This window comes from Lacerta agilis, chromosome 1 (genome assembly GCF_009819535.1).
Source record: "Lacerta agilis isolate rLacAgi1 chromosome 1, rLacAgi1.pri, whole genome shotgun sequence".
Taxonomy (NCBI): Eukaryota; Metazoa; Chordata; class Lepidosauria; order Squamata; family Lacertidae; genus Lacerta; species Lacerta agilis.
Window position 1 is genome coordinate 15,085,330 of NC_046312.1, and position 25,893 is coordinate 15,111,222.

General features: G+C 42.5%; 1 protein-coding gene across 6 annotated transcripts in view; it reads right to left on the minus strand.

Annotated features, from left to right (window-relative positions):
- PPP2R5C (protein phosphatase 2 regulatory subunit B'gamma) overlaps positions 1-25,062 on the minus strand; it is a 75,397-nt gene extending 50,335 nt beyond the window's left edge. For 4 of the 6 annotated variants that reach the window (XM_033139579.1, XM_033139604.1, XM_033139589.1 and 1 more), the window contains exons 1-3: positions 24,936-25,062; positions 22,756-22,821; positions 15,436-15,598 (exon numbers count right to left, since the gene is read on the minus strand). In XM_033139579.1, coding sequence (XP_032995470.1) covers positions 15,436-15,598; positions 22,756-22,821; positions 24,936-24,971 — 265 coding nt within the window. In that variant the 5' untranslated portion in view covers positions 24,972-25,062. The remainder of the gene's footprint in view (positions 1-15,435; positions 15,599-22,755; positions 22,822-24,935) is intronic. The other 2 variants (XM_033139570.1, XM_033139624.1) reach the window with 2 other exon arrangements.
- Between the last annotated feature and the right edge of the window lie 831 nt (positions 25,063-25,893).

Sequence of the window (25,893 nt, forward strand, 5' to 3'; positions counted from 1 at the left end):
GGTTAAATACACGCTAACCCTAAACACCAGTGTTGGAATAACCATTATAATGACAATGTACATGCTACTGCTCTAATAGCAATACTGCAATCAGAAATACGCGGTTAACTATACTGACACATAGGGGGATGTGAGGAGAATGGGACTCTCTGCTGACCACCAGGCAAGCCACTTTCTGACTCGTGAGAGTGAAAAGTGGCATAGAAATATAATTAATGGAATGAATGCTCAGAAGGACACTCCTCTGATGGTGGATATGACTCTCATCTGTGTTAATTATAATGCATACATGGAGGTTTCCTCCATTCCAAAATTCCATAAAAAGGAATACTATTACTGAACTTGCTCAGAGTAGAAACGCTGCATTATCATACAGCTTTTCTGCATGCATTCCACTGACCATGAGGAAGCCCTTCGCCCATGAAATACTTTGGGGAGTGGGGGAGGCAGCAGCAGTGTGTCCCATTCCCCAGGCATCCACTGAACTATGTACGCTGAAGTTCGTGGAAAGATAGGAAGGGTACAAATACGTATGATCCCATGCAGCGATTCAGCTGCAGTGGGTTAAAAGTGCAGAGATATTTCCCCACATCTTTTCTTGAGCACTGCACTTCCCAAGCTAATGTAAGTGCCCTGCTGGATCAGTCCAGTCCAGCATACTGATAAGCTGCCCTGATAACTTGTTGAAAGGCAGGATATAAATAGTCAAATAAAACACCATCCTGTTTTCCAGAGCCAAGCAGATGCTTCTGAGAAGTCCACAAATGGGGAACGAAGGCAACAGCTTTCCTGCTCTCCCCAGTAAGCGGCAATCGGAGGCACAGTGCTTAAAATTTACAGCTGATGAGCACAGGATTCAATCCTGTTCTCTGCAGGAGTCTGAGCAGGATTTAACTGATGAGCAGGGGTTAAATCCTGCTGTTTTGACTGTGTGTGCGTCAGTTTCCTCTTAGGAACTGGTACATGCAGCCAATATAAGAACTGAACCCCATGCCATCCATTAGCTGGTATCACCTGCCCATCAAAGTGGCATCAACTGGTTGGTAGGTGGATAGTGTTTTGGGGAAACGGTAGAGGGCCAAACAGCACCCCTTGGTGAGCCAAGATTGTCCTTTGGTTAGAGGTCCCCCACCCATGGCCTAAGGAAATCTGAAATCTGTGCTCAAAGTGGGACATTTTACCTCTTTAAGCTGAGTATCACTTGTTGTTTAACAGATCATTTCTGACCTCTGTGTACCAACTACCTTCATATTTATTGAACTGCCATACTCTAGAAAGCGGGGGCTTTGATGCCAGAAGAGTGGAGAGGCTGGAATTTTTCCTTCCTTCCTTTCAAGTTATATAAGGTTAGCCCGATACTTAAGATTCATATTCCTAATGATGAGTTTTCCTAGTTCAAAAACTCAAAGATTGCCAGATCTGCTTATTTTATTAAGACCCATGAGAAAATTAGTCAGCTCTATGTGCAGATCTAGAAGTTCTGTTTCTAAAGATAGCTTAAATAACTACACTGTGGTTGTTGGTTTTTTTTTTTTTACAGCCCTGTGAAGCCTGTTCTTTTTTCAAGTGTTCCAAGTTTACAATTGGAAAACAACTTCCAAAATCTTCTTAAATCAAAGTACTGTATAGTGGGAAACAGGAACTGACGCATATGTGACAAGATGAGCAGGTATCAACCGTAACATGTTTGGATGGTTGTTATAAACAATCTGAGTAAGAAAAGCAGCATTTTAGAATCATGAGATTTACTGCAAAAGTTATGGCTGCAAAAAAGAAATGAAAGTAGAGAGGGCTTGAAAAAATCCAGAAATGCCTGGGGGTGGGGAATGTGGCAGATGTAACTTTATTTATATAAAAAACACTGTATCTGGTTATCTGTAAGAATGAGTATTTGACAAGTTATTTATCATCTTAAAATTATCCACAAAGCAGAGCAATTTATTGCAATATTGAGGTCCAACTCTTGAGCGCATAGGACACGACTAACTATTAATATCAAGCAATTTCAGTTACAAAAATCCACAGGGATAGCCATCCATAATTTTTCCCAATACAAATAAATATATGCCACGTAATCAAAACAATAGAAATCAGTAGCACTCCATAAAAACCTTTTAAAAACCAAGTACTACGCCACACCAGAAACATACAAAGGCCCAATAAAACTGATAAAATGCCACAGGTTACAATAATAAAGCCACATTTGGTAAAACTCCCTTTTAAAAATTTGAACCATATGAAGTTTCAGTCTAGATGTATATCCGAAAGGACATGAACCCACAGAAAAGGTTGATGGCTGCTTGTTTTCAGACTGAGACCTATGGTAGAAATAAGGTAGAAAATGTATTTATTTCTAGGCTCCCAAATCGACATTTTAAGGGCCAGACCAGATTTGTGCCTAGCCTTTTACCATCCTTGCCCTAAAGCAGGGTTTCCCAAACTTGGGTCACCAGCTGTTTTTGGACTACAATTCCCATCACCCCTGACCACTAGTCCTGCTAGCTAGGGAGGATGGGAGTTGTGGTCCAAAAACAGCTGGAGACCCAAATTTGGGAAACCCTATTCTAAGGACTGTTAAGAGCAGAGAAGAAATATACTGCTTACATTTGTTGTTATTTATTTAATTTATTGGATTTATGTATCACCTATTTGCCAACCACTCAAAGAAATTTACAATTTTACACACACAGACACACACACACACTCGGCAGAGGATAAAATTTCTGTTGTTCAGTCGTGTCCGACTCTTCGTGACCCCATGGACCAGAGCACGCCAGACACGCCTATCCTTCACTGCCTCTTGCAGTTTGGCCAAACTCATGTTAGTAGCTTCGAGAACACTGTCCAACCATCTCATCCTCTGTTGTCCCCTTCTCCTTGTGCCATCCATCTTTCCCAACATCAGGGTCTTTTCTAGGGAGTCTTCTCTTCTCATGAGGTGGCCAAAGTACTGGAGCCTCAACTTCAGGATCTGTCCTTCTAGTGAGCACTCAGGGCTGATTTCTTTAAGATGGATAAGTTTGATCTTTTTGCAGTCCATGGGACTCTCAAGAGTCTCCTCCAGCACCATAATTCAAAAGCATCAATTCTTCGGCGATCAGCCTTCTTTATGGTCCAGCTCTCACTTCCGTACATTACTACTGGGAAAACCATCGCTTTAACTATACGGACCTTTGTCAGCAAGGTGATGTCTTTGCTTTTTAAAATACAACAAATCCACACAAAACATTTTTATTGGCACTCCTGATTTAAAATGATGTACTTTTTTGTATTTTTATTAAAGGTTTCTTGGTTTACAAAAAGTATGTGCAATGTCTCCTTTTTCCATTTTCTACAGGCAAGTTTCATTTGTTGAGACATTAGTGTTACATTAGGGAAAGGGGGGGATGTTTTTATTTTACTTAATGTATGTGTGGGGTTTTGTGTCAGCGTTGTTTGTGCAGGTTCTCTTCACTATTTGCTTGTGTTCCTTTGGTGGTGAGAGAGGTTGGGGTCGGTCTAGGGCAGGCATGTCCAAAGTCCATTTCGGGGGGGCCTAATCCGGCCCGCCGGTCGGTTTAATCCGGCCTCTGTGGCAATTTATTTCTGGGGTGAAATCCTAAAAAACCTCAACAGCTCCAATCCTAAAGAAAGCTCAGCAACAGTTAACAACTTTGGTTAGCCCTTTGGTCGGCCCTCACAGCCCTTCACGTCATCAAACCTGACCGTCTTTGAAAAAGGTTTGGACACCACTGGTCTAGGGTGTGGTTGCTTGTTTGTGATTGGCTCTGGTGAACTTTGTTTTCATGTGTGGGTGGGGTGGGGTGGGTGGATGTTTTGGATCAGGTTAGCCATATTGATTTGTATGCCACTGGTGGATTATTGCCGTTGTTTTGTTGGGCTGTGTATGTGATAAAGGGGAGCCATACTGGGGTGAAGGCATCTTCTATTTGTCCCCGTGTTAGTTTCAGCTTATTGGTTAATTTTTCTAGTAAGGCTGTTTCCCATACTACTTGGTACCATTGGTCCATGCTTATTCCTGACAGGTCTCTCCAGTGGCAGGTTATGATGTTTCTGGCTGCTGAAAGTAGGTGGGTTATGAGTTCTTTGTGATGTGAGTGGGCATTATTGTCTTGGAAGAATTACTGAAGTTATTACAACGGCTTGGCAATTTTGGTAATTTCAATGAAACCAAAATGTATGCCAGAATGTTAGGGTACAGCTTCACGCAAACTTTGCAAGTGCAATGTATGGGGAACAATTCTAGAAGAGCACAGAATTTAGCTCATTTAGAATCGTAGCTCTCGTTAAAAAATTTTTTTATATTTATTTATTAGATTTCTATACTGTCCTTCATCCAGGGATCACAGGGTGATTTACAATATAAAACACAAAAATGCATCACATAGTAACAAACAAAAACAACCCCACCACATTTAAAAGGCCACAGATTATAGACCATATGGCAATGAAGGTATACTTGAAATTGTGGGCATGCCACCTGCTAAGATTTCAGAAGGCAATGAGAAGGTGAATAGGATTTCTAATGGGCTGGTTGTCCTACTCTGCAGACCTTCTTGCCTCTCTCTGTGACCAAAGCCACAATAATGCAATGAACATTTCCTCAATTTGCATAATTTGCACAGGTTCTTGACTCAGAATTTGACTGCCTGGGCCACATGCATTCCTCTTTCCCGCTTTGATTTGTGTGGAGCACATACATTCTTGACTCCTGCAAGAAGGCTAGAAAACTCAGAAGAATAGGAATTGAACAAAAATCTTTTTTAAAAAACTGTTTTCTTGGGACAGGGAATGATTATTAAAATAGCTCCACTTCCCCTAAGGACACAAGCATTGTTAACAATTGGCCTGAAGAGCTATTATATGTTGGGTCAATGTGCAGAAATTTGGCCTAACAATGGGGCAAGCCTTTGCATAATGAGCAGCCTATGTAAATATAAATGAAGTGTGCTGGTAAAGATGTTCAATTAGGTCAAAGAAAGGAAGCAACTAATTTCAAATTATTGCTTCCAAGTTAAAGACTGAATAGAGATGAAGTTCAGGAAGAGGTCACAGAAACGCAAGTTATAATAAATACTTCAGGGGAGCACACAGGTTGAAATCCACAACTTTTTCTTTAAATGAATTTTGCATGCTTTAGAAAGAGGGAAAGTGCTTCTCCTGGTATGTTAGGACAATCTTGCCAGACTAGCCAGTTTATTAACATGAGAAATTCCAAGTATAAACAACTCATTTTGCCACCAGAGATGGGGGTAAGGAAATATCCCAACTGCTTAGATTTTTTTGTACTTATGGCATATAAGCTTTTTCAGTTATATATACGTACATCTACATGACTTTTGATGGCTGTTCAAGGGAGACTGCATTTGCACTGCAGCTGCAATCCTATACACAGTTTACTGAGAAATCAATAAATTGCGATACACTTTAGGAATTGCTTTCTTCTTTCAACAGATGACAGTGCACTGACACATTATATCCCAGTCTGTAACTTGTCTAGACCTCTCAGGGAAAGCATTAGCTTTGGGCAGGGGTCAGCAAACTTTTTCAGCAGGGGGCCGGTCCACTGTCCTTCAGACCTTGTGGGGGGCCGGACTATATTTTGGGGAAAAAAATATGAACGAATTCCTATGCCCCACAAATAACCCAGAGATGCATTTTAAATAAAAGGATACATTCTACTCATGCAAAAACACGCTGATTCCTGGACCGTCTGCGGGCCACCATTAGAAGGCAATTGGGTCACATCAGGCCCACGGGCCTTAGTTTGGGGACCCTTGGCTTTGGGTGTACTAGCCTAGTGTGTTTGTCGGAAACACACTAGGCTAGTACACCCTGTCTCCTTTTTCTGTCTCCTTAGGGCTCAAGAAGGTGGGGGTCACAGTGTGCACCTTCGGAAATGTATGCTACTGAATTTGCAGGTACTTTGTTTCTACCATCCTGCTTTGCTGGGGAGGAAACAAGCCACAGACTGGTTTCTTGTTATATTCCTTGCACATAGCAAGCCAGTCTATGACTTATTTCCTTCCTGCCATGCCAGGAGTGGAATGCACTAGTGATTCCCACATCAGAGGGAACCAGGCAGAGGGCCTTCTCAGTAGTGGCACCCACCCTGTGGAACGCCCTCCCATAAGATGTCAAGGAAATAAAACAACTATCTGACTTTTAGAAGACATTTGAAAGCAGCCCTGTTTGATCTTTTATTGTGTTTTTATTATTCTGTTGGGAGCTACCCGGAGTGGCTGGGGAAACCCAGCCAGATGGGCAGGGCAGAAATAAATAAATTATTTCAGCACATTCATGTTGTTGCAATCTAGCCCAATCTCTGAGTGACGCAAGATTCCAGGGGTTCCATGCACTTATCCAGGGTTCGTGTTTCCTTTCAGAATGAGGCAAAGCAGACTGTGGTGTCGTAATGATATACGGTTTATTTACACACATATGCAACCTAAGCGTACAATGGAGGAGGGGTTCACAGCATCAACACCTCAAAAGAGTCTTGCTTCTCCCCTAGCCACAGCCTTGGATTCAAACAGAAATCAAACACTGCTCGCCGACCCTCTGCTTGCTGCTTTTGCTTCTAGCTCACATCACAGCAAACTTTGCTCTAAACTCTGCCTTTGTCTATCTCAGTTGAAGGACGGGCACCACGTTTTGGCATCTGGCACAGAGCCCCATCTCTTTTGTTCTCTTAATGGCTGATCACCCAGGCGATCACCTCAACAGGAAGCTAGTCTAGCTTATAGTTTAACACTTGCTGGATCCAAGGATTGGTGGTGCCTGGCACCCACAAACTCAAAATAAACTGAGTTCAATATATATTATGTGTTGGTTACAATGTGACATGCAAACCATGGTTATGTGTATAATAATGCATGTATATATAAATAAGCAGATCTGGAGTGATTGTCATGTAAAATGGCAAAGGGAGATGGTACTATTGTTATTTCCTTCTATATCTAAATAGTAAATTAAATTATAATTAAAACATGTTTTTCCTTTGTGGAGAATGGCCCTTATAATCATTAAAAGAAATGTTTCAGAAACAGCATCATTATTTCATATGTATTATTTTGAGAAATGATCAGACCTGTAGAGTACTATGTCCTCTCCAATAATGATTTCAGTACTCTTAGGCTGCAATCCTGCACATTTTCCTGGGAGTAAGCCCCACTGAGCACAATGGGCTTACTGCTGAGTAAACATGAATGAGCAGCATCGCTTTTTGAAGCATGAAAATTTGTAAGATTACTACGGCTGAAAATTAAGGGCGCTGCAGCCAAACAGCTAGCTGCACTGAATGGAAAGCATGAAAACTACCGGTAAGTCTTGGAATGCAGGGAACTTTATAAAAAGGGATGTGGAAAGGTTCTGTGCCCAGACACTTCATTCTCACTAGAAACGTGTCCATACTAAAAGTACACTTAAAAGATACATACATTATTCTTCCTGCTTAAATAGTCATGAGGAAGCTTTGCAGAGAGTGTGTTATCAGTTATGGATTGGCCCTCTTCATCTACTGGTAAGTGTTTAAAATGTCAAGCAAGTACTGCATTATTTCAGGGTGCCTTTGGTCTGTCAGGTAGCAAAATGGCTATCCCCCTTTGCTTGGAGTATTTTACCTGGTTTTCTTAGACACAAATCTTATCAAAACGTTTTTAAAAGTATGTTTCCCAGTTTTGTTATGTTAGCTGCCTTGGGAGTCCCTATGGGGCAGAAAGGAGGGTTAGAAATATTTTGACTAAAATAAAGGCACTGGGGATTTATCTGCCCCATCCCAGAGAAGAATGACATAGTCCATATTGGTCCTATGATTTCCTGTCTCCCTCAACTGCAGTCCATTAAAAGTTCAAGCAAGGGCTTCAAAAGTTGCATAGGACTGGATGTGACTTACAAAACTGGGTGACAACATTCAAATGCATGCAAAAAGGCTCATGCTGGTACACTCAAAGAGTGCTGCATACAAACCTTTTAATCAGAACTCACATACAAAACCTTGAAAAAATTGTCTTGGAATACCAATACAGATTAATTTATTCTCTCTGTTTAATATACATTGGATAATGAAGAGAAAGAAGCCATGAGGCTGAGCTTAGTGTCAGAACAAGTCAGACTCTGGCTTGTGGGAGGAGTGAAGTGAAAGCTTTTCACAAGTGTGCACCAACATGCTGCACTTTCATGTTAAACCAGGATTCCTCAACCTTGGCCCTCCAAACGTTTTTGGCCTACAACTCCCATGATCCCTAGCTAGTAGGACCAGTGGTCAGGGATGCTGGGAATTAACAGTCTCAAAACATCTGGAGGGCTGAGGTTGAGGAAGCCTGTGTTAAACCATACTGTAGTTTGTTTTTAACTAACTATGGTTTAATGTAACATAAGAACCAGGGAACAGGTTTGCTGGAATGACAGCAAGGCACAATAATTTCACTCAAACTTTGTTCTGTGTTCTTATTTGAAAGAGAAGGAAACTATGGCAAGGTGAAGATTCTTTCCAGGAAGCCATCTTTCAAACTAAATTTCAGCACGTCTTCCAGAATTCTGAAGTGTATAAACCATTTCTGACATTTAAGGAAGATGCACATTGCCTGCGGGTTTTAAAGAAAAGCTAAGCAGAAACTGCCAGAATATCAGCAGTCTTCAAAGTCATGCAATTATACAGCTAGCTGGATTTAAAAAGGGGGGGGGGGGACTGACCAAACCCATTCCGCATACTGAAGAATTTTAGTTTCAAATTGTAAGTTTCATGGAAAATAGTTCCAGTTTTAGATTTTGTCCCAGATATTAGCATTCCGTTGGTTATTTTAGAAACCTCAAAGCCTCATGCACACTGATAGCTTTATAAATATACTCCACTCTGGAAACACAAATCCGTTTTGTTGTCACCTCTCTTCAAAAATTCTTTCGACTGAACTCAAGAGACGGCTGATAACCATGCACTGCAGACTCTCCAGCAAAAAGGAGTTAAGCAGTCAGTCGCATGTCACATGCATCTATTCTAGTCAAAAAACACCACAGAAGTCTGCTCTATGCTGAGCATATACAGTGGTACCTCGGGTTACATACGCTTCAGGTTACAAATTCCGCTAACCCAGAAATTACGCTTCAGGTTAAGAACTTTGCTTCAGGATAGGAACAGAAATTGTGCTCTGCCGGCGCAGCGGGAGGCCCCATTAGCTAAAGTGGTGCTTCAGGTTAAGAACGGACCTCCAGAACAAATTAAGTACTTAACCCGAGGTACCACTGTACTTGCAAAGGCTAAAATAAAGGCCATTATCAACAGAAGCTCTTATGCCCATGAGACACAACTGGCAGCTTGTTAGTGGATGCCTACCTTGACACAGATCTCTATGAAAGATGTATCCATTTTCAAAGTCCTGAATTCAAAAAGGGCAATCAATACAAACTATGAAAATAATAGTGAGCTGAAATTTAAAAAGTGCAAGACAGACATTGTAAAGCCTTTTGACTACATATAAGATTATATCTATTAAAAGTTGAGCGCTCCTCTAAATATCAGATTTCCTTAAAATTATATTAAAGAAGCAGCTCTGACAATGTAGGAGTTACTCACAAGACCTTTATTCTGGTTGGAAAATTGCAGATAAGTAGTGGTAGTTCTGGTATGTTATTTCACAACCTGGGTTGGTGAAGTACTTTGTGGGGTTGCTTCCCAGGGTAAGTACTTAGGAAAATCTATTTTCAGTGCAATCCTATGTGTGTCTACTCAGAATTAACAATGACTGAGTTCAATAGGGCTGATTCCCATACAAGTGGGCATAGGCTAGAGGCCTTAGACCAGGGGTCAGCAAGGTTTATCTTGCCTGGGCCAGATCGGTCCCGTGGAGATCCGTCCATGGGCTGGATCGTGCATGCGCATGAACGTGTGTGTCCGCAATTTCCAGCGCCTGCGCAGATGCAATTTCCGGTGCCGGTTTAGCGCAGCGTGTGATTGGGCAGCTCAGTTCTGGGGCAGTTCGTGGGCTGGTCAAACGACCTCCGCGGGCCGCTTCCAGCCCATGAGCCTTAGGTTGCTGACCCCTGCCTTAGACCCAGTTTAAGTCATTAATATATTCTTTACTTCTATTACTACCATTTTCTACAGCTGGAGTACAGAGGACTACACAGAAATAAAGCTTTATACATATTTCAGAATTGTGCTAACGTGCAAAGGTGAGGTCTATGGATGTCAATAAATTCTATGGTGCTACTGGGTGACTGGTATAGTTTGGCATAGCTCAGTGTTTTGTATGCAGAAGGTTTTGGGTTCAACCCACAACGTTCTTGGTTTAGTCAAGCCTATCCAGATGTTTAGAAAGTAGAAGTAATTTTAATCTATTTTAGTATTTTAACTTCTGCATGTTTTAAAGTACGGTTGTGAATTTTTCATGATTTCCTTATTTTATTGTTTTGTAAACCACTTTGAAGTGGGTTTTTTTTTTACAATCAAGCAGGGTAATTTTTTTTTTTACAAAATAAAGCACAACAACTAAATAACCTTTGCCTGGAATTCTGGATAAATGTTGCCAATCTGTGTATATAAAACAATGCCTGACTCTATATAAAGTTTCCTATAATCCTATTTATTTATTTATGCCTCCCATCTAACTGGGTTGCCCCCACCACTCTGGGCAGCTTTCAACAAAATATTACAACACAAATACCTCCAACATTAAAAACCTCCCTAATTAACAGAGGCCAACCAGAGAAGATTGAGAAGCAGTCTTTATTATCGCTGTTGCAACAGGGTGACTCCCCTCACACACAGGAGAGCAGGGGAGGGACCCAGAGCCATGCGTGCAAGCCCCTACATAGACATTTCAAAAATCCTTCCTGGAGTCCAGGCCTACCCCCAGAAACCTCACACATACATCACAGAAGGGGTGTAGCCCAAGCCCCCCCCCCCATACATCATGGTTACATCATGAAAGGGGAGGTCTGGTGGCAGTAATGTGAGCATCCTGGACCCTGTCCCTTGCCTCCTCTTGCCCTCCACCCAACACCCATCAAGTGAAACAAAAGATATATTTACATTTCCCTTTTACAGGTAGGTAGCCGTGTTGGTCTGCCATAGTCAAAACAAAATAAAATAAAAAATTCCTTCCAGTAGCACCTTAGAGACCAACTAAGTTTGTTCTTGGTATGAGCTTTCGTGTGCATGGTGCTACTGGAAGGAATTTTTTATTTTATTTTGTTTTTACATTTCCCTGTTTCCCAGCCAAGTTAATCACACCCTTTTGTTATTTCTGGAATGGCTACCTGTCTGGCACTCAGGAACCAGAATGCCAGAGATTATCACCCAGGCAGAGGGCTGCTGAGTAGCTGGAGGGGCAACCCCCCACCCTTTGTTCCTGAGACAAAGAAATATTTGGTCAGCTGGGAGTCAAAATGGTTTCAGGGCTGTTTTCCTGTGGTGCGTCACACATGTAGCCTTGTTTGCTTGGCACACTTATGAACATTTATTATATATATAAAATACCTTAATATTCTTATTACAGGTAGGTAGCCGTGTTGGTCTGCCATAATAAAAATTCCTTCCAGTAGCACCTTAAGAGACCAAATAAGTTTGTTCTTGGTATAAGCTTTCGTGTGCATACCAAGAACAAACTTAGTTGGTCTCTAAAGTGCTACTGGAAGGAATTTTTTTATTTTTTATTTTGTCTTAATATTCTTATTACACTATGAAGCCAGGTTAAACATTGGGACCAAATGCTATACCCATGAGGTGTCACACACTCTCATTTTCTAATATTAACAGCGATCAAGAAGTCGTTTAAAATCAAGCAACACCAAGACACCAAAGTTTCTCCTTTTAACTGATCCAATGTCATGAAGGGCAGCCACCCAAGGCACCAACTGGTTACCCTGAAGTGCTTAATTGAAACAAACTAAAAATCACTTGGTAAAATCTGCTAGAGGAGCACCGAGAAGAAATGCTCATATATTGTGCCAGTGTCTGGAGTCAGTCTCTCACTCTTGTTTATGGAGGAAGATGATAAGCAGGCCCAGCACATCAGCAGTGCAGGAGCAGACTGCCAAGGGTGCAATCCTGCTGGCTGATGGGGTCTGCTTTGCCAGCATGTTTCCAACAGATCACTTGTTTCTCTGTAGTGCATCTGGGAAGGCGAGAAAGGAGACACAATATCTCCTTCCCACCCCCCTTCCTGACAGTATAGGGTTAAACAAAACCAGTTAAACATTAGCCCAACCCCCTGCACTGATTCTGGGCAGGGGCAGGTGCTCCCTGGGTGGGGCTGAGTGCTTGTGGACACAGCCCTAGAAACTAGCAAGTTGCATTATCCATTTAAAAATCTCAGTAGTTTTTGGTTTCTACAGATTCCTGGGCAGCGCCACATACTTTCTGCTAGTCATACACAAGTAAGGAACCAGCAACAGCTTATGTGTGGCTCAGACTTCACCCTCAGACTTCCCAGTCGTACCATAAAGAGGAACGCAATCTGCAGGAGGGATAATGAAATGAGTAGTTAAGTTTCAGCTCACTGAGTTATGTCCAAGACAAAATCCAATGAGCACAAGTGCTTACAATATATAAAACAAAGCAAAACCCACTTGTTTTAGTTCATTTTCACCAAATTTGCATTTAATCCCAGGTATTTCAGAGCTAGGTAATTAACATTAAAATGCCTGTTTCAAGACACCTGAGGTGTTTAAGGCCGATTAACCCAGAGGCAGGGAACTGTTTTCAGTCTGAAGGCCACTTTCTCTCATGGGCAACTTTCTAATAGCCACATGCCAGCAATTTGACAAAACCAGAAGCAAAAATGGGCAGGGTCAGAATGGGCAAAACAATGGAAGTGACTCTTACCTTTGCATAATACGCTACATTCCAGTCATGTAAAAGTCTAAAGGTTTTCTCTCTCACACACACCTTCACTGCCCATTCAGGTGAACAAGCAGCATTACCATAGTTCAAGGACACAGTTCCAGCCAGGCAAAAGCACTTGAGGGTGCATAGCTGCTCTCGTCAGGGTGAAATCTAGGCAGAGTCTGAAGTGGGGGGGGGGGGGTCCTAGACTCCCCAGCCCTGAATAAACCTTAAGATGCCTCTGAATCATTTTGGCAAGTTCCCCTCCATGTCACATACCATGTTGTTCAGGGTGGACCCCAACACTCAAGAGGTTTTGTGTAGGGAGCAGGGAATGGGTAAGTCCCCTCCCACAACCATCCTTTCACCTGTGATTCTCAGAATCCAACCCCATTACTTTGTGTCAGCACTGGTTAACAACAGAAATGGATTTGGATTATGTTTGGAAGAACTTCCTCAGAACCATTGCCTATACTCCATATAAAGAGATCCAAATTCTGTTAGCAAAATGACACAAACAAGATTACACAAATAGTTTCCAATTTTAACTTATTTAGAACAAAGTTATATACAATACTTGATGTTCTGCAGAACTTCCTATTTTTTAAAGCTATAATGAACATCACATTAACAGCCAGAGGATGTTGCAGTAAGCAAATAGCAATAGAGTGTATAGGGAGAAAGAATATTATTGGAATGTGAGGTTACTGACTGGTCATCATACAGGATAAAGAAGAACTTGAACCTAACATTAAACGTTTCACTGCAAACACTACTTGCATGTTTCAAATGTATGGTACCTCCATTTACCATAGATGAAAGAGAAGGCACACAATTGCATAGAACTGCATGGATACATCCAGCTACTTTGCTTTAGTTACTTATATGCTTGTGAGATAAAGGTAAAGGTACCCATGACTGTTAGGTCCAGTCGCGGACGACTCTGGGGTTGCGGTGCTCATCTTGCTCTATAGGCCGAGGGAGCCAACGTTTGTCTGCAGACAGCTTCCGGGTCATGTGGCCAGCAAGACTAAGCCACTTCTGGCAAACCAGAGCAGCGCACAGAAACACCGTTTACCTTCCCGCCAGAGCAGTACCTATTTATCTACTTGCACTTTGACGTGCTTTCGAACTGCTAGGTTGGCAGGAACTGCTAGGTTGGCAGGAAGCTTGTGAGATACTTTTTGATATTGAGTACACACACATATGCCAATACTTGAATTCAAGTCCAATAATTATAATAATAATTTATTATTTATACCCCACCCATCTGGCTGGGTTTCCCCAGCCACTCTGAATGGCTCCCAACAGAATATTAAAAACATGAAATCAAATGAAGTGCCATATTTAAAGGCCAGTGTTTCTAAATGGGAGCAAAGCTTTTTACACAAGGCCACAGGATCACATGCTCTCCCCTTGGAGGAACAGCCTAACTAAACCTATCTTTAGTTAATGTTACACCAGTATTTGCATTTACCAACCTCACTAATGACTAGTGCTCTCTCTCAATTAGGATTTAAAGTCAGCTTCAAACTTTGGTTTCAAATCCAGGTCAGCAATAGCTACAAAAGCCGGTGATAGATTCATGCCAAAGAGAATACGTAAACCAGCTCCCTTTGTATGTGACCCACACTTTAGAAATACCCACAATTGAATCTGCATCATCTCCAAAACTTGCTTAAGGATTAATCCCTCTTCCCAAGGAAAACTGAAAACTGCAGTTCTGTGTTGGCAGGGCAAGTTTTTTCTAACACAGCATCTCACGAAACCACAATCACAGAATCATAAAATTGCAGAGTTGGAAGGGGCCTCGAGGGTCATCAAGACCTATAGGGGAAAACCTTCACAATTCAACTGGTGTGAATTTGATAACCTTTTATTGTGCCAATATGCCCAGGCAGAACAGTTGTAAGCTTCATAAAAAGTGTGGGCTAAAAGTGGTATGTGAGAAGTTGAAGTACTAAAAGTCATATTGGACGCTGCTCATGAACTGGGAAATATGAATGCCAATGCTCTTTAAAAGCTGGAGATTTGCCACCATCACCTATGGAATGGCATGCACTCATAGCCAACAGTGTGAATGTCCTCTGTTCTCCAGATCACTGCCAGCATCTGCAGTAGAAGCCCATTTGCTTTGCTTTCTGAAATGGCCCAGGGCCCCACAATAAACCAAAGCTCATGTAGTCTTGGTTCTACAGTAGATGCTTGCTGAGTGAGACTCCAAGTTGAAGTTCTCAGCTAATTTTTGCCCCGACGTCACCACTGCACAATGTTATCGCATGCATTTTGGAATGTAATCTGCTGCTCGTGCCCCACAGCTACAATCCTGTAGGACATCTGGTGAGCTGGATGTGCAACAAAGTCGCTAGCTTTTTCTCCCCACCTTCTCTCAACAGCAGTTTATGCACAGCTTGACAAGTCACTTTGGAAACCAGGCGAGTTCGAGAAGTGCTCTGAAGACTCAACCTTTGAGGGGAAAAGGTCAGAACCTCTGTTGTGCATGCCTAAATGAGCCATCCAAATTGAAGTCTGCAGTTGCAGAAATATTGCTCACTCTTACATTACCAACTTGCTTCTATGACAAGGATTAATGAAAGAAAGATAGTAAATACCTTTTAAAGCTAGCAGCTTCTGGAGTTCTCTGTTATTGGCAAGATTAAATCTTGAGGAACTCTGCCGTTTTTCTTTCTTCACTACAGGTTGTACAGGAGGTGTTTTGATTTTAGCTATCTGTGTTGTAGGTACGACGGTGCTGCTGGATTTTTTGCTTGCAACCTGTTTTGCCCCCCAAATAAATAATAAATAAATAAATATAGAATAATTTAGACTTCTTGAACAGAAGCAGACCAACAATATAAAGCAGTCCAACAATATAATGCAGTCAACAATAGTTTTTACTTCTAATACCATTAGCACTTACTCCAAAGGGGTTTTCTTTTTTTTGGCTATCACCACATATTTAAACCTACTTTAGAAAACCTTAAAAGGAACAAGTGCATAATGCCAAGAGACAGTCTTAAAAAGGTAACAAGTGCTGTAAAATTTGCTACACCCAATCCATGATCCAGAAAGGAAGCATCCTTGAGAAAATACCAATGTTCTTTACTTTAGGCAAGCTTTATGAAGCCTCTATTTTTGGCCTCACCCTTGGTGTGTCTATTTCACAAAAGCATAAAAATAAACCACAGTGCACATCTGATTGGACACCTGGATTGCCAGAAGTACATGTGAAAAGGATCTATGGGTCTTGGTGGACCACAAGCTTAACATGAGTGTGATGCAGCAGCAAAAAAAGCTAACACTATTCTAGTCTGCATCAACAGAAGCATAGTGCCCAGGTCAAGAGAAGTAATAGTACCATTCTATTCTGCCTTGGTCAGAACACATCTGGAGTACTGTGTCCAGTTCAGGGCACCTCAATTTAATATTGACAAGCTGGAACAAGGGTCTGGAAACCAAGCCTTATGAGGAACGGGTGAGGGAATTGGGTATGTTTAGCCTGGTAAATAAGAGACTGAGAGGAGAAATGGTAGCCATCTTCAAATACATTGGTACCCCGTCAAAACAAACAAACAAACAAAAAATTCCTTCCAGTGGCACCTTAGACCGTTCCGGGCCGCGCTACGTAACCCGGGTGTACATAACGCGAACGAACAAAAAAAGAAAGAAAAAACCTGGAAGTTCGCGGGTTGTTGCGCTTCTGCACATGCGCGAAATGCGCAGAATGTTTCTGCACTCCGCGGAGGACTTCCGGGTTGCGGAGGTGCGTAACCCGAACGTACGCAACATGAGGTATGGCTGTATCTAAAGGCCTCTCACATGGAGAATGGAGTTTCTCCTGCTCTGGAGGTTAGCACCCAACCAATGGATTCAAGTTACAAGTAAAAAGATTCCAATTAAACATCAGGAACAACTTTATGACTGTAAGAGCTGTTTTGACAGTAGAACAGACTCCCATGAGAGGTGGTGGCTCTCATTCCTTGGAAGCTTTTAAGCAGAGGTTGGGTGGCCATCTGTCATGTATGATCTAGTTGAGATTCCCGCATTGCAGGGCATTGGGTCTAAATGACCCTCGGGGTCCCTTCCAACTCTACAATTCTATGATTAATGGCTTTGTTTACTGTTGTATGCTGTTATACACATTCCAAAAGGAAAGGGAGGCAAAGTGGCTAAATATGTCTCTTTATTACCCATGAGGATCAGCACATCTACTATCCATGGACTTTGAAGAAATAACTACGCTTAAAGAGCAGCTGTTAGAGGTTAGTTCACTGACTTTCCTGAACCTTTAAATTAGAATTGAGAACTTACTTTGTATATGCATTATAGCATTAGGTAAAGTACACATAGCATTTCAGGTTTCAAAAAGCAGTACTTTGTTTATAACAAGCTTGCATCTATTTTTAACACTCTTTGCTCTCACCTTCATTTAAAGACGGAATATCGCTCATCAAAGTACCCTGTGTATAACTGAAACTCAATGCCTACTAGCATTTTTTCTTTGAATAAAAGCTTATGAGTTGGGGCCTAACAGCTAGTGGAGTTGCACCAGCAGACTCTTTCCTCATTGCTGCTCCTGCCCACCCCCAAAACAGTATGGAACTTCTGTATTTCCTAAAGAAGAAAAAGTTGCTTTAACCTCAGGACAGAGTGGACTATGGATGCACTCTCTGAACTATGTTTGTATTTTCTTCCAATAAACACTTTCTTTCTCATGACTAGTGTACTTTACCTTCTACAGTGGTCTGTTGTCACACTTTTCTATGGTAGGGATAACCAAATGGTTAAAAGACCAATTTTCTACACTTCCAATGGCTTCAAACAAATTTTTGATCACAGTGCTGAAAAAATATGGCAATGCTGTTTCACCAGTACAGTGAAGAATATCGTTGCCTGCAATTGCTGATACTGTTGCTGTAAATTGTTTTTATGGAGTTTTATTGTTGTAAGCTGCCCTGGGTTGTCTCCAGAGAGGAAGGGCGGGTTGTAAATTTAAAATAATAAATAAATAATACTCTTGCGGCTCCATCAGCTGTACCTGACAGCTGGAACTCCATGTACACAAACGAAGCATGAATAGAAATGCTATGCTTGCTTAACTAGTCACTATCCTTGGATGAAAATGCAATTCTATCACTGAAGTCTTAGTGCCTGACAGCATATTTTACCATTTCTGTAAATGTATCTTTCAACAAGAAATCTGGTGGTTAGCAAGTGAGCAGCCACTTCACATGGGCCTAACACCCCCTCATAATTAATATTGTCAGTACTGTAGACCCAAAGGAATATGCAAGTTAATATTTTGCCCTCAGGCAAGGAAGGGGTGGGGGGAATCCATGGAACGTAGTGTCTTTTAAAAAAGGATATTCAATGAATTGTAAATAGGTGTACCTCTAACGTTTATTAGTCACTCCACAAAGGCTCTTTGGGCAGTTGTGAGCAGGGTCTGCGGGTGCACAGAAGAGGAGAAGAGTTTGGATTTGATATCCCGCTTTATCACTGCCCGAAGGAGTCTCAAAGCTGCTAACATTCTCCTTTCCCTTCCTCCCCCACAACAAACACTCTGTGAGGTGAGTGGGGCTGAGAGACTTCAAAGAAGTGTGACTAGCCCAAGGTCACCCAGCAGCTGCATGTGGAGGAGCAGAGACGCAAACCCAGTTCACCAGATTACGAGTCCACCGCTCTTAACCACTACTGGCTACTTAATGACAACTCTAAACTAATTACATCTGATATGATGCAATTGTGACCATCAGTATTTGGACTAAAGTAAACAAGACAGATAGATGCAGATGACTTTAAAAAGATGAGGTCAGAAATAGATATAGCTCCTGCAACAACAAACTGTGGCTTTGCATTGTCTCCTCTCCTAGATGGTAAAGTCCAGTACCATCAGTAGACTGCTGAGTTTCCCACCCTGTTCTACTTAGTTGCTGCTTGCGGTGCCAGAAAAACTCAACAGTGTAACGACACCACACTTTTTTGATATTCTACTTTTGGAATCAGCCAAGCAGCTCCTGCTTTATGTAGTTCCAGCCTAACAGAATATAAAAGTTCAGCTGCAACCCTGAACATGAATTCATTTTTAATTGGACTTCAGAGAAGTTGCATGAGATGTTTGAAATATGTTACCCATTTTACTAGTGCTTTCAGATCTACAGAGAAGATAACATAAAAGTAAGTACCACCATGAATTCAAATAAAATTATAAGATTTATATAGGTGTCTATAAATAAAATATTTGTGGGATGCTGCCACTTGTGTTCTCCTTGTTCTTTGAATAGAGGAGATTCTCTAGTCTTCACAATCTGGCATTTTTCACAAGCACTTGAAACTAAACAACATATGCTAGAACATTTCCAGAAAGAGAGGCTTAAGATTATACATAAAATTAGCCCAAAATATTCGAGACAGATACAGGGGAGAGGAAAGGTGGAGCGGTTAAGCCAGGGAATATTGAGCCATGGGAAAACGTCAAACCACCCAATTTCTGCTTTTGAAATACGGTAAGCTTTGCTTTTTGCACGCTGCAGACATTACAACCAGTTGAACAGATATAAGATTTACCACCTAGCTAATAGATAGCTGCTGTTAAGAAGGCTAAGTGAAGCCAACTTCCATACTAAGCCTTTGGCCCATTTACTTGTGCTTCGTCGTGTAAGCATATGTGATTGTAGTGCTGATTTTATTTTCTGGGAAGCATCCAAGTGTATGGTTTCTGTGTATCCTTTTGTTCCCTAGCCATCAGAAATGGCGCCAGGAGAGTCTGGTAGAGCTCTGCATTGTATAACACACAGAACATTCACCTAGCAAGGATTTTTTGCACTTTTTCTGCATCACACCTTTAGCCATTAATGGCGCTTCAGAATATGCACTCACTATATATTTTCATATAACGAGACACAATCTCATACTGGAGACTAAAATGGTTCCCAGTATGTTGATAAATGATTTCTTTTTACGTACATGTACACAAAACAGATTAATATGTATTCAGACATTTTTTAAAAAAATGGAATATTTAATTGTACCTGCACTATCGTCTTACATTCCAATATGCACTATTATTCTGCCAGTAACAATTTAAGTGCAGAAACACTTGCATGTTACAGTCCTTGTGGTTTTAGCAATGAAAGAGTATCTGCTGTGGGTGCTAGCCACCCCATGGCTTTGTTTGCATGATCAAGTCCTGGGCTGTTAAAACTGGATATGTAAGGTACATGCTGTATGCACATGCAGACAGCTCCTTTTCCACCACATTGATTCTCCCTTTGTGTGAACGGTAAAAATAAAATAAATAAAAAACGAGACAGAATTCAGAAGTCAAGTTTAAACCAAGGCTAACTTCATTTCCTGGTTTGCTTCACCACCTACACAAAGTGAGGACTAAAGCAGCAGCAAAGCGGGGATGTGTGGGTGCATACCGCTCATGCGTACATGCGTATCCTGGCTGATTGTGCAAATGTGGCCCATATGTTCAGTCACATCGCTGTCAATTCTCCATTCTCTCTCCATCCTCCTTTCCCCAGCAACATAGTTTGTATCTACAGCTCCTTCTCTTCGCAAATCTTATACCAGCTGTCACTTATGTGACAGCTACGCTCATTTCTGGACCAGAAGGGCTTGGCCGCAGTAATTTAGGCAATGTTAACTTCTCAAGACTGGATTACTGCAATGCACTCTATGTGGGGCTTCCCTTGTGCCTGAGCCAGAAACTGTGCAGAGTGCTTCAGCCCAGCTGTTGACAGGAATGAGAAGCTGTCTAGATGGGAAACACCTCTGCTTAAAGAGATCTGCACTGGTTGCCCATTTGCTACTGGTCCAAACGCAAGTTGTTAGTATATAAAGCATTAGCTACTTAGCACCAGTTTACTTGCAGAATCACTCCACCACTGCTATCTGTGGAAATGGCACGTGTTTTATCTTTTTCCATTCTGGTTTTATTAATCTTTCAAATGTTTTTAACTTTTTATTTTATATTTGTGCAAAGTGCAAAGAGGCTTCCTTATTATCAACTGGCATATAATTTTTGGTGAAATAAAGAGGGAAGGAGATTTTCCTCTCAGATTTTCCTCTGGGAGCCACAAAGGACCATATGAACACATGTCTAGCTGCCACAGAAATCACACACTTCCTCCAACATGCAGAGCAGAAGCTAGACTCCACATGCATCAGAGGAAGTGGGCAGAAACAGCCATGTATTCTAGCACAAAGTCACAGGCACCGTATCTATCCTGTCCCACTGATTTGATTCTCGTCTGGCAAACAGCAAGCCTGCTTGCATGCAGCACTAGCAAGTCATGTTGAAAATTAGGTGCAACAGGGCCCCACCGGTGCTGCACCACCAGCATACAGGAAGTACAATGAGGCTAAGCGCATACCATTACATCAAAACCCTTTGAGTACTATCTGGCTGCTGCAGTAACAGGGTAGACACTTTTGACACACTTTGGAAACTTTTAAAAGTGATCATGCTTAAAAAACATTGCTTAAGTATTTCAGCTAAAGATTTGACAAAAACATTAAAGAATGTGTTAACAGTAACAGACATATTACTTCCCTATGCCTTTTTATAGAATCACAGAATTGTAGAGTTGGAAGGGATCCCAAGGATCATCTAGTCCAACCCCCGGCAATGCAGGAATCTCAACTAAAGCATCCATGACAGATGGCCATGCTAAAAATGCCACAATAGTAACACATTCCAAGTGCTGAAATCAGCATTTGTCAGCACCCAGAAATGCCAAACCAAATCATGTAAAAACATAAAATGAGAAAGTTGTACTTTCATGAAAAATAAGACCCAATGGAACTTTCGTACAGGCAAATGCGTACATGATTGCAGCCTTAAGAACAAATCTGTAGAAGGTACAGTACATTTGGCAATCTTTCATGAGTCACATGAGACATTCATTTCCAAGAGTCTATGCATTGTATCCAACTAACGTCCACTCAGGGTAGACCCACTGGAATTAATGGACCTAAGTTAGTCATGTCACTTAATTTCAATGGGTCTACTCTATTAAAAACTGGTACAACACCATACAGTAATACCTCATGTTAAGTTTGCTTCATGTTATGTTTTTTCAGGTTATGTCCCGCGGTGACCCGGAAGTACCGGAAAGGGTTACTTCCGGGTTTCGCCACTCGCGCATGCGCAGTAGCGCTAAATCACTTTGTGCATGCGCACAAGCATCAAATCGCACCACGCAGATATGGCGCTTCAGGTTGCAGGCTTTTCACGTTGCGAACAGGCCTCCGGAACGGATCCCGTTCACAACCAGAGGTACCACTGTACTTCTAAAAGGCAAAAATATAGATCCTCAATCGTTGTAGTGCAATTTTCCTAAATGTTCAAAGCACCTGAAGTGTATTATCTCAATATTTCTTACAACATTCCTGTAAGGTAAACCAGCTCTATTATTCCTGTATTTCAGATTGGGGGACAGGGTTAGCTAACATCAGTTTGCCTAGTTACGCAGAAGTTCATGGTAAATAGAACAAGCCCCATCAGCAGAGTTTTAAACTTAAAGGTGGCATACAGGTCAAAACTGAATTTCTTAACTACAAAGAAAACTTCGTATCTGAAGAAGTGTGCATGCACACGAAAGCTCATACCAGGAACAAACTCAGTTGGTCTCTAAGGTGCTACTAGAAAGAATTTTCGATTTTGTTTTGACTATGGCAGACCAACACGGCTACCCACCTGTAACTACAAAGAAAACGCTGAGGAACAATTTTTTCATCACACTTTGAGAACTTCACATTAAAACAAGGTCACTAAGGCACTTCACTTTTTAGTTTTTAACTGAGAAGTTGCTAGTGAGCACAAGACGGACTGAATAGCACTGCCAAATATCAGCAAAGCAATTTATAAAACATCAGTGTAAACATTTCTGGAAAAGCAAAAAGTTTAAATTTGTAACATTTACCTCCATGTCCAGATTATCTTGCACATCTTTGCTACTTTTCCCACTTTTCCCTGCTTTCGGAGGTTCCTGAAATTTACAGAGACATGTAAGTTTCCCCTACTTAGAAATAGAAACAGTATAATTTCGGTTACAAAATTCCTGAAATAAAATAAATGGCAACACATGCTTACTATAAAAGAGAAGATGTTAGGTTTCCATTTACTCTCTCTCAGCAAGCAGCACAGTTTTCAAATCAAGATCAACTACTCCCAACACAAGTAAAAGGAAACATGCAATAGTTTTGAAATTTCAAGGAAAGGTGTCAGAAAGGAGATGGAACAGGGATGGGCAATAAAGCTGCAGAAAGTATTATGGCAATCAACCACTGCTTTCTAATTTTTAAGAACAGTTTAGAAATCTGGACAGAGACACTGCGGTCTGAGCAATTTCTACCCCTAGGGAATTATGAGGAGGCTGGATGGCCACAGCTAGTACAGAAGAAGCTTAGGGAATACCGGTATATCCTATGGTTGCAAAGATGCAACAGGTGATCCATGACATCACCTTCAGTACTATGATCCTGAGGTCTACTTTACACTTTGACCGCATGTGTTCAAACTGAAAACTATGTACAACAGAGAAGACATGCAAGTTCAAGTTTCACTCCCATAACTTTGTATGTTTATGACAGCAGGACTAAAGTGTAAACCAGATCTGAGACCTTCCCCTCCCTAGCACTTCAGAACACACCTGACAATTAGAACCTAGGTTAACAGCCATCACCTGGATTTGTCCTGTCCCTAAATTTATTGGGATTTATTTGGCCTGTGCTACAGCCTTTTTTGTCTGTTGGGGTAACAGTGAGATACAAAAGATATAAGACAGAGTGCAATAAGCACACAAATTCTGAACAGATGTGCAGATGTTGCATGGAATTCAACACTACAGGGTCCTGTTAAGTGGAAGAGGAGACTTTTATCACAGTTTTAGCACTAAAACAAGACTTCTTGGAATGTCTGAAAGAGGCCAGGTTTCTGCCACAGTTACCCTGTCAATTAGGAGACAAAGGACAGGTTTTACTTAATGTGCCCAGTCAATGGAAGCCCTGTGCAAGGATTTTTTGCTTGTACAATAGTTTCCTGACCACCAGAACCATTCCATCTGGCAAGCACACAGCCTGATCCTATGTATGCTTATTCAAAATTCCTTTCATTAAGCAGCAGCACTTACCCCCCAAGTACCTGTGGATAGGATTGCAGCATTACTTAAGATTTATGCCTAAACATCACTCACTTCAAAGAGATCAGGTCTGTGTCAAGACGTTAATATGTTTCCCTACCCAAGCAGGAGGATGGCATGTTAAACCTTAACATTTGTTTTAATTGCCTTTTTTTGCAAATACATGACAGAGCCAAATCCAGAAAGCTGACAAGCACATCTGGAAGTTTGTTGGGACATGCCCCAATTTAAATATAAATAAACAAACAACACCAATTGCACCATATCAACTCTGTTGTGTATTTCCCACTGGCCTTAGCCATGCCAGCCTTTGGCATTATAGACTCCCCTCTCCCCTCCAAAAGAAACCCACCCACTTTTTAGCAAGGAACACCAGACACCTCCAGAAACCAACCTTAAAGCAAGGGGTGCTGAGCCGCCTTAAGCCTGCTGCAACAACTAGGACTAAAAGACTTAACTCCCACGCCACAGTAAACCTTAAAAAAAATAGCCACAAGACTCTTTGTCGATTTATCCCCTCCAAAGTACAAACTCGTGCCTCTTGCCCTTTTGTTACCCTTTTCGAGATCCGTGTGGTAGCCTGCGCTTAAAATAATGGAGCGGGGCGCGCGTGCGTGAGGGGATAATAATGGAAGGCGCGTGTCTTATGTATATGTGTGTACACAGGGACGCGTGTGTTTTAACAAATCTTCAGGGAAGCAGCCGCTCTCAGGAGGTACACCTTTCAACCCCTGCCTCTGTGTGTGTGTGTGTGTGGCTTTTCAGACCACGCTCCCCGAAGCCCAGCCAGTACCAGCGCCCCCCTCGGACCCCCATAACCCCCTTCCCCCCTCCACCTCCCCAACTCCGGCTTCCCCCGCAGGCCTGCCTGCACCCCGCCTGCGACGCCCTCCCCGGCCACCCCCGGGGCCTGCTCCTCGCCCAGGACCTCCTCCAGCCTTCGCCTCCTCTTCAGGCCTGACCTGGCTCACTTTCTCCTTCTTGTTTTTATTCGGCATGGCCGGCTGGGTGGGCGGCTGGGGGCCCGCCAGGCCGGAGAGTCTCAGCCTCCCACGGCGGGGACGGTGGCGGTGGTGGTGGTGGCGGCGGCGGCTCCCCCTTCCTCCTCTTCTTCCCCGGGGCTGCCGCTGCTACTTCACCGGCCGGCCAGCCGGCCTGCCTCGCCTCCCTCCCGGCGGAAGCTTCTCCCCCTCTTCCCTCCCCCCCCCAACCAGCCAACCAACCCACCACCCCGCCTTCTCGGACTCCCAGGAGCGGCGGCGGCAAAGGAGAGGGAGGGAGGAGGCGGCCTCAGTCGGCAACTCTCGCTCCACGGCGGGGCGGGGCGGGGCCCCTCCTCCATTGGCTGCGCTGCGTCACGTGGCGCCAACGTTGCTCTTCCTCCCCCCCCTCCTCCCCGGCACCTTCCACGTCCCCTCCCCCTCCCCGCCGCCGCCGCCGCGGCTTTGGCGGAAGAGGCAAACTTCTCCTCACGAAGCCGGGAGGGAGGGCGAGTCGGTTTCCCGCCCTTTTCCCCGCCTGCCTGAGGGAAGCGGGGGAAGGAGGAGAAACAGAGACGCACCCCTCAGCTCTATCGCCCCCAAAGTGGGGCGGGATATGGGGTGGGTAGGAGAGAAGAGAGAGAGAGACAGAGAGCGCATCATATGTGCCATGAGTGCTGTCTGTTCTTTGCCTGAAGCCATCAGGTGTGTTTTGTGTCCCATTGCCAGCGTTGAAGCTGCTGGTCTGGTGCAGCTGTACATGAAATTAAGGAGTGTCATCTTGTCATTTTTCTCAGGCAGCCTTGGATCAGCCTTGTCTCAGCTAAAAGACGAGTCAAATCAGTGGTTCTCAAAACTTTTTTTCCTCTTGGCCATACTTTCAGAATAAATCTTTGCTCATGTCATGCTTAATTTTTTTTTATTGATAAGAAATCCACTT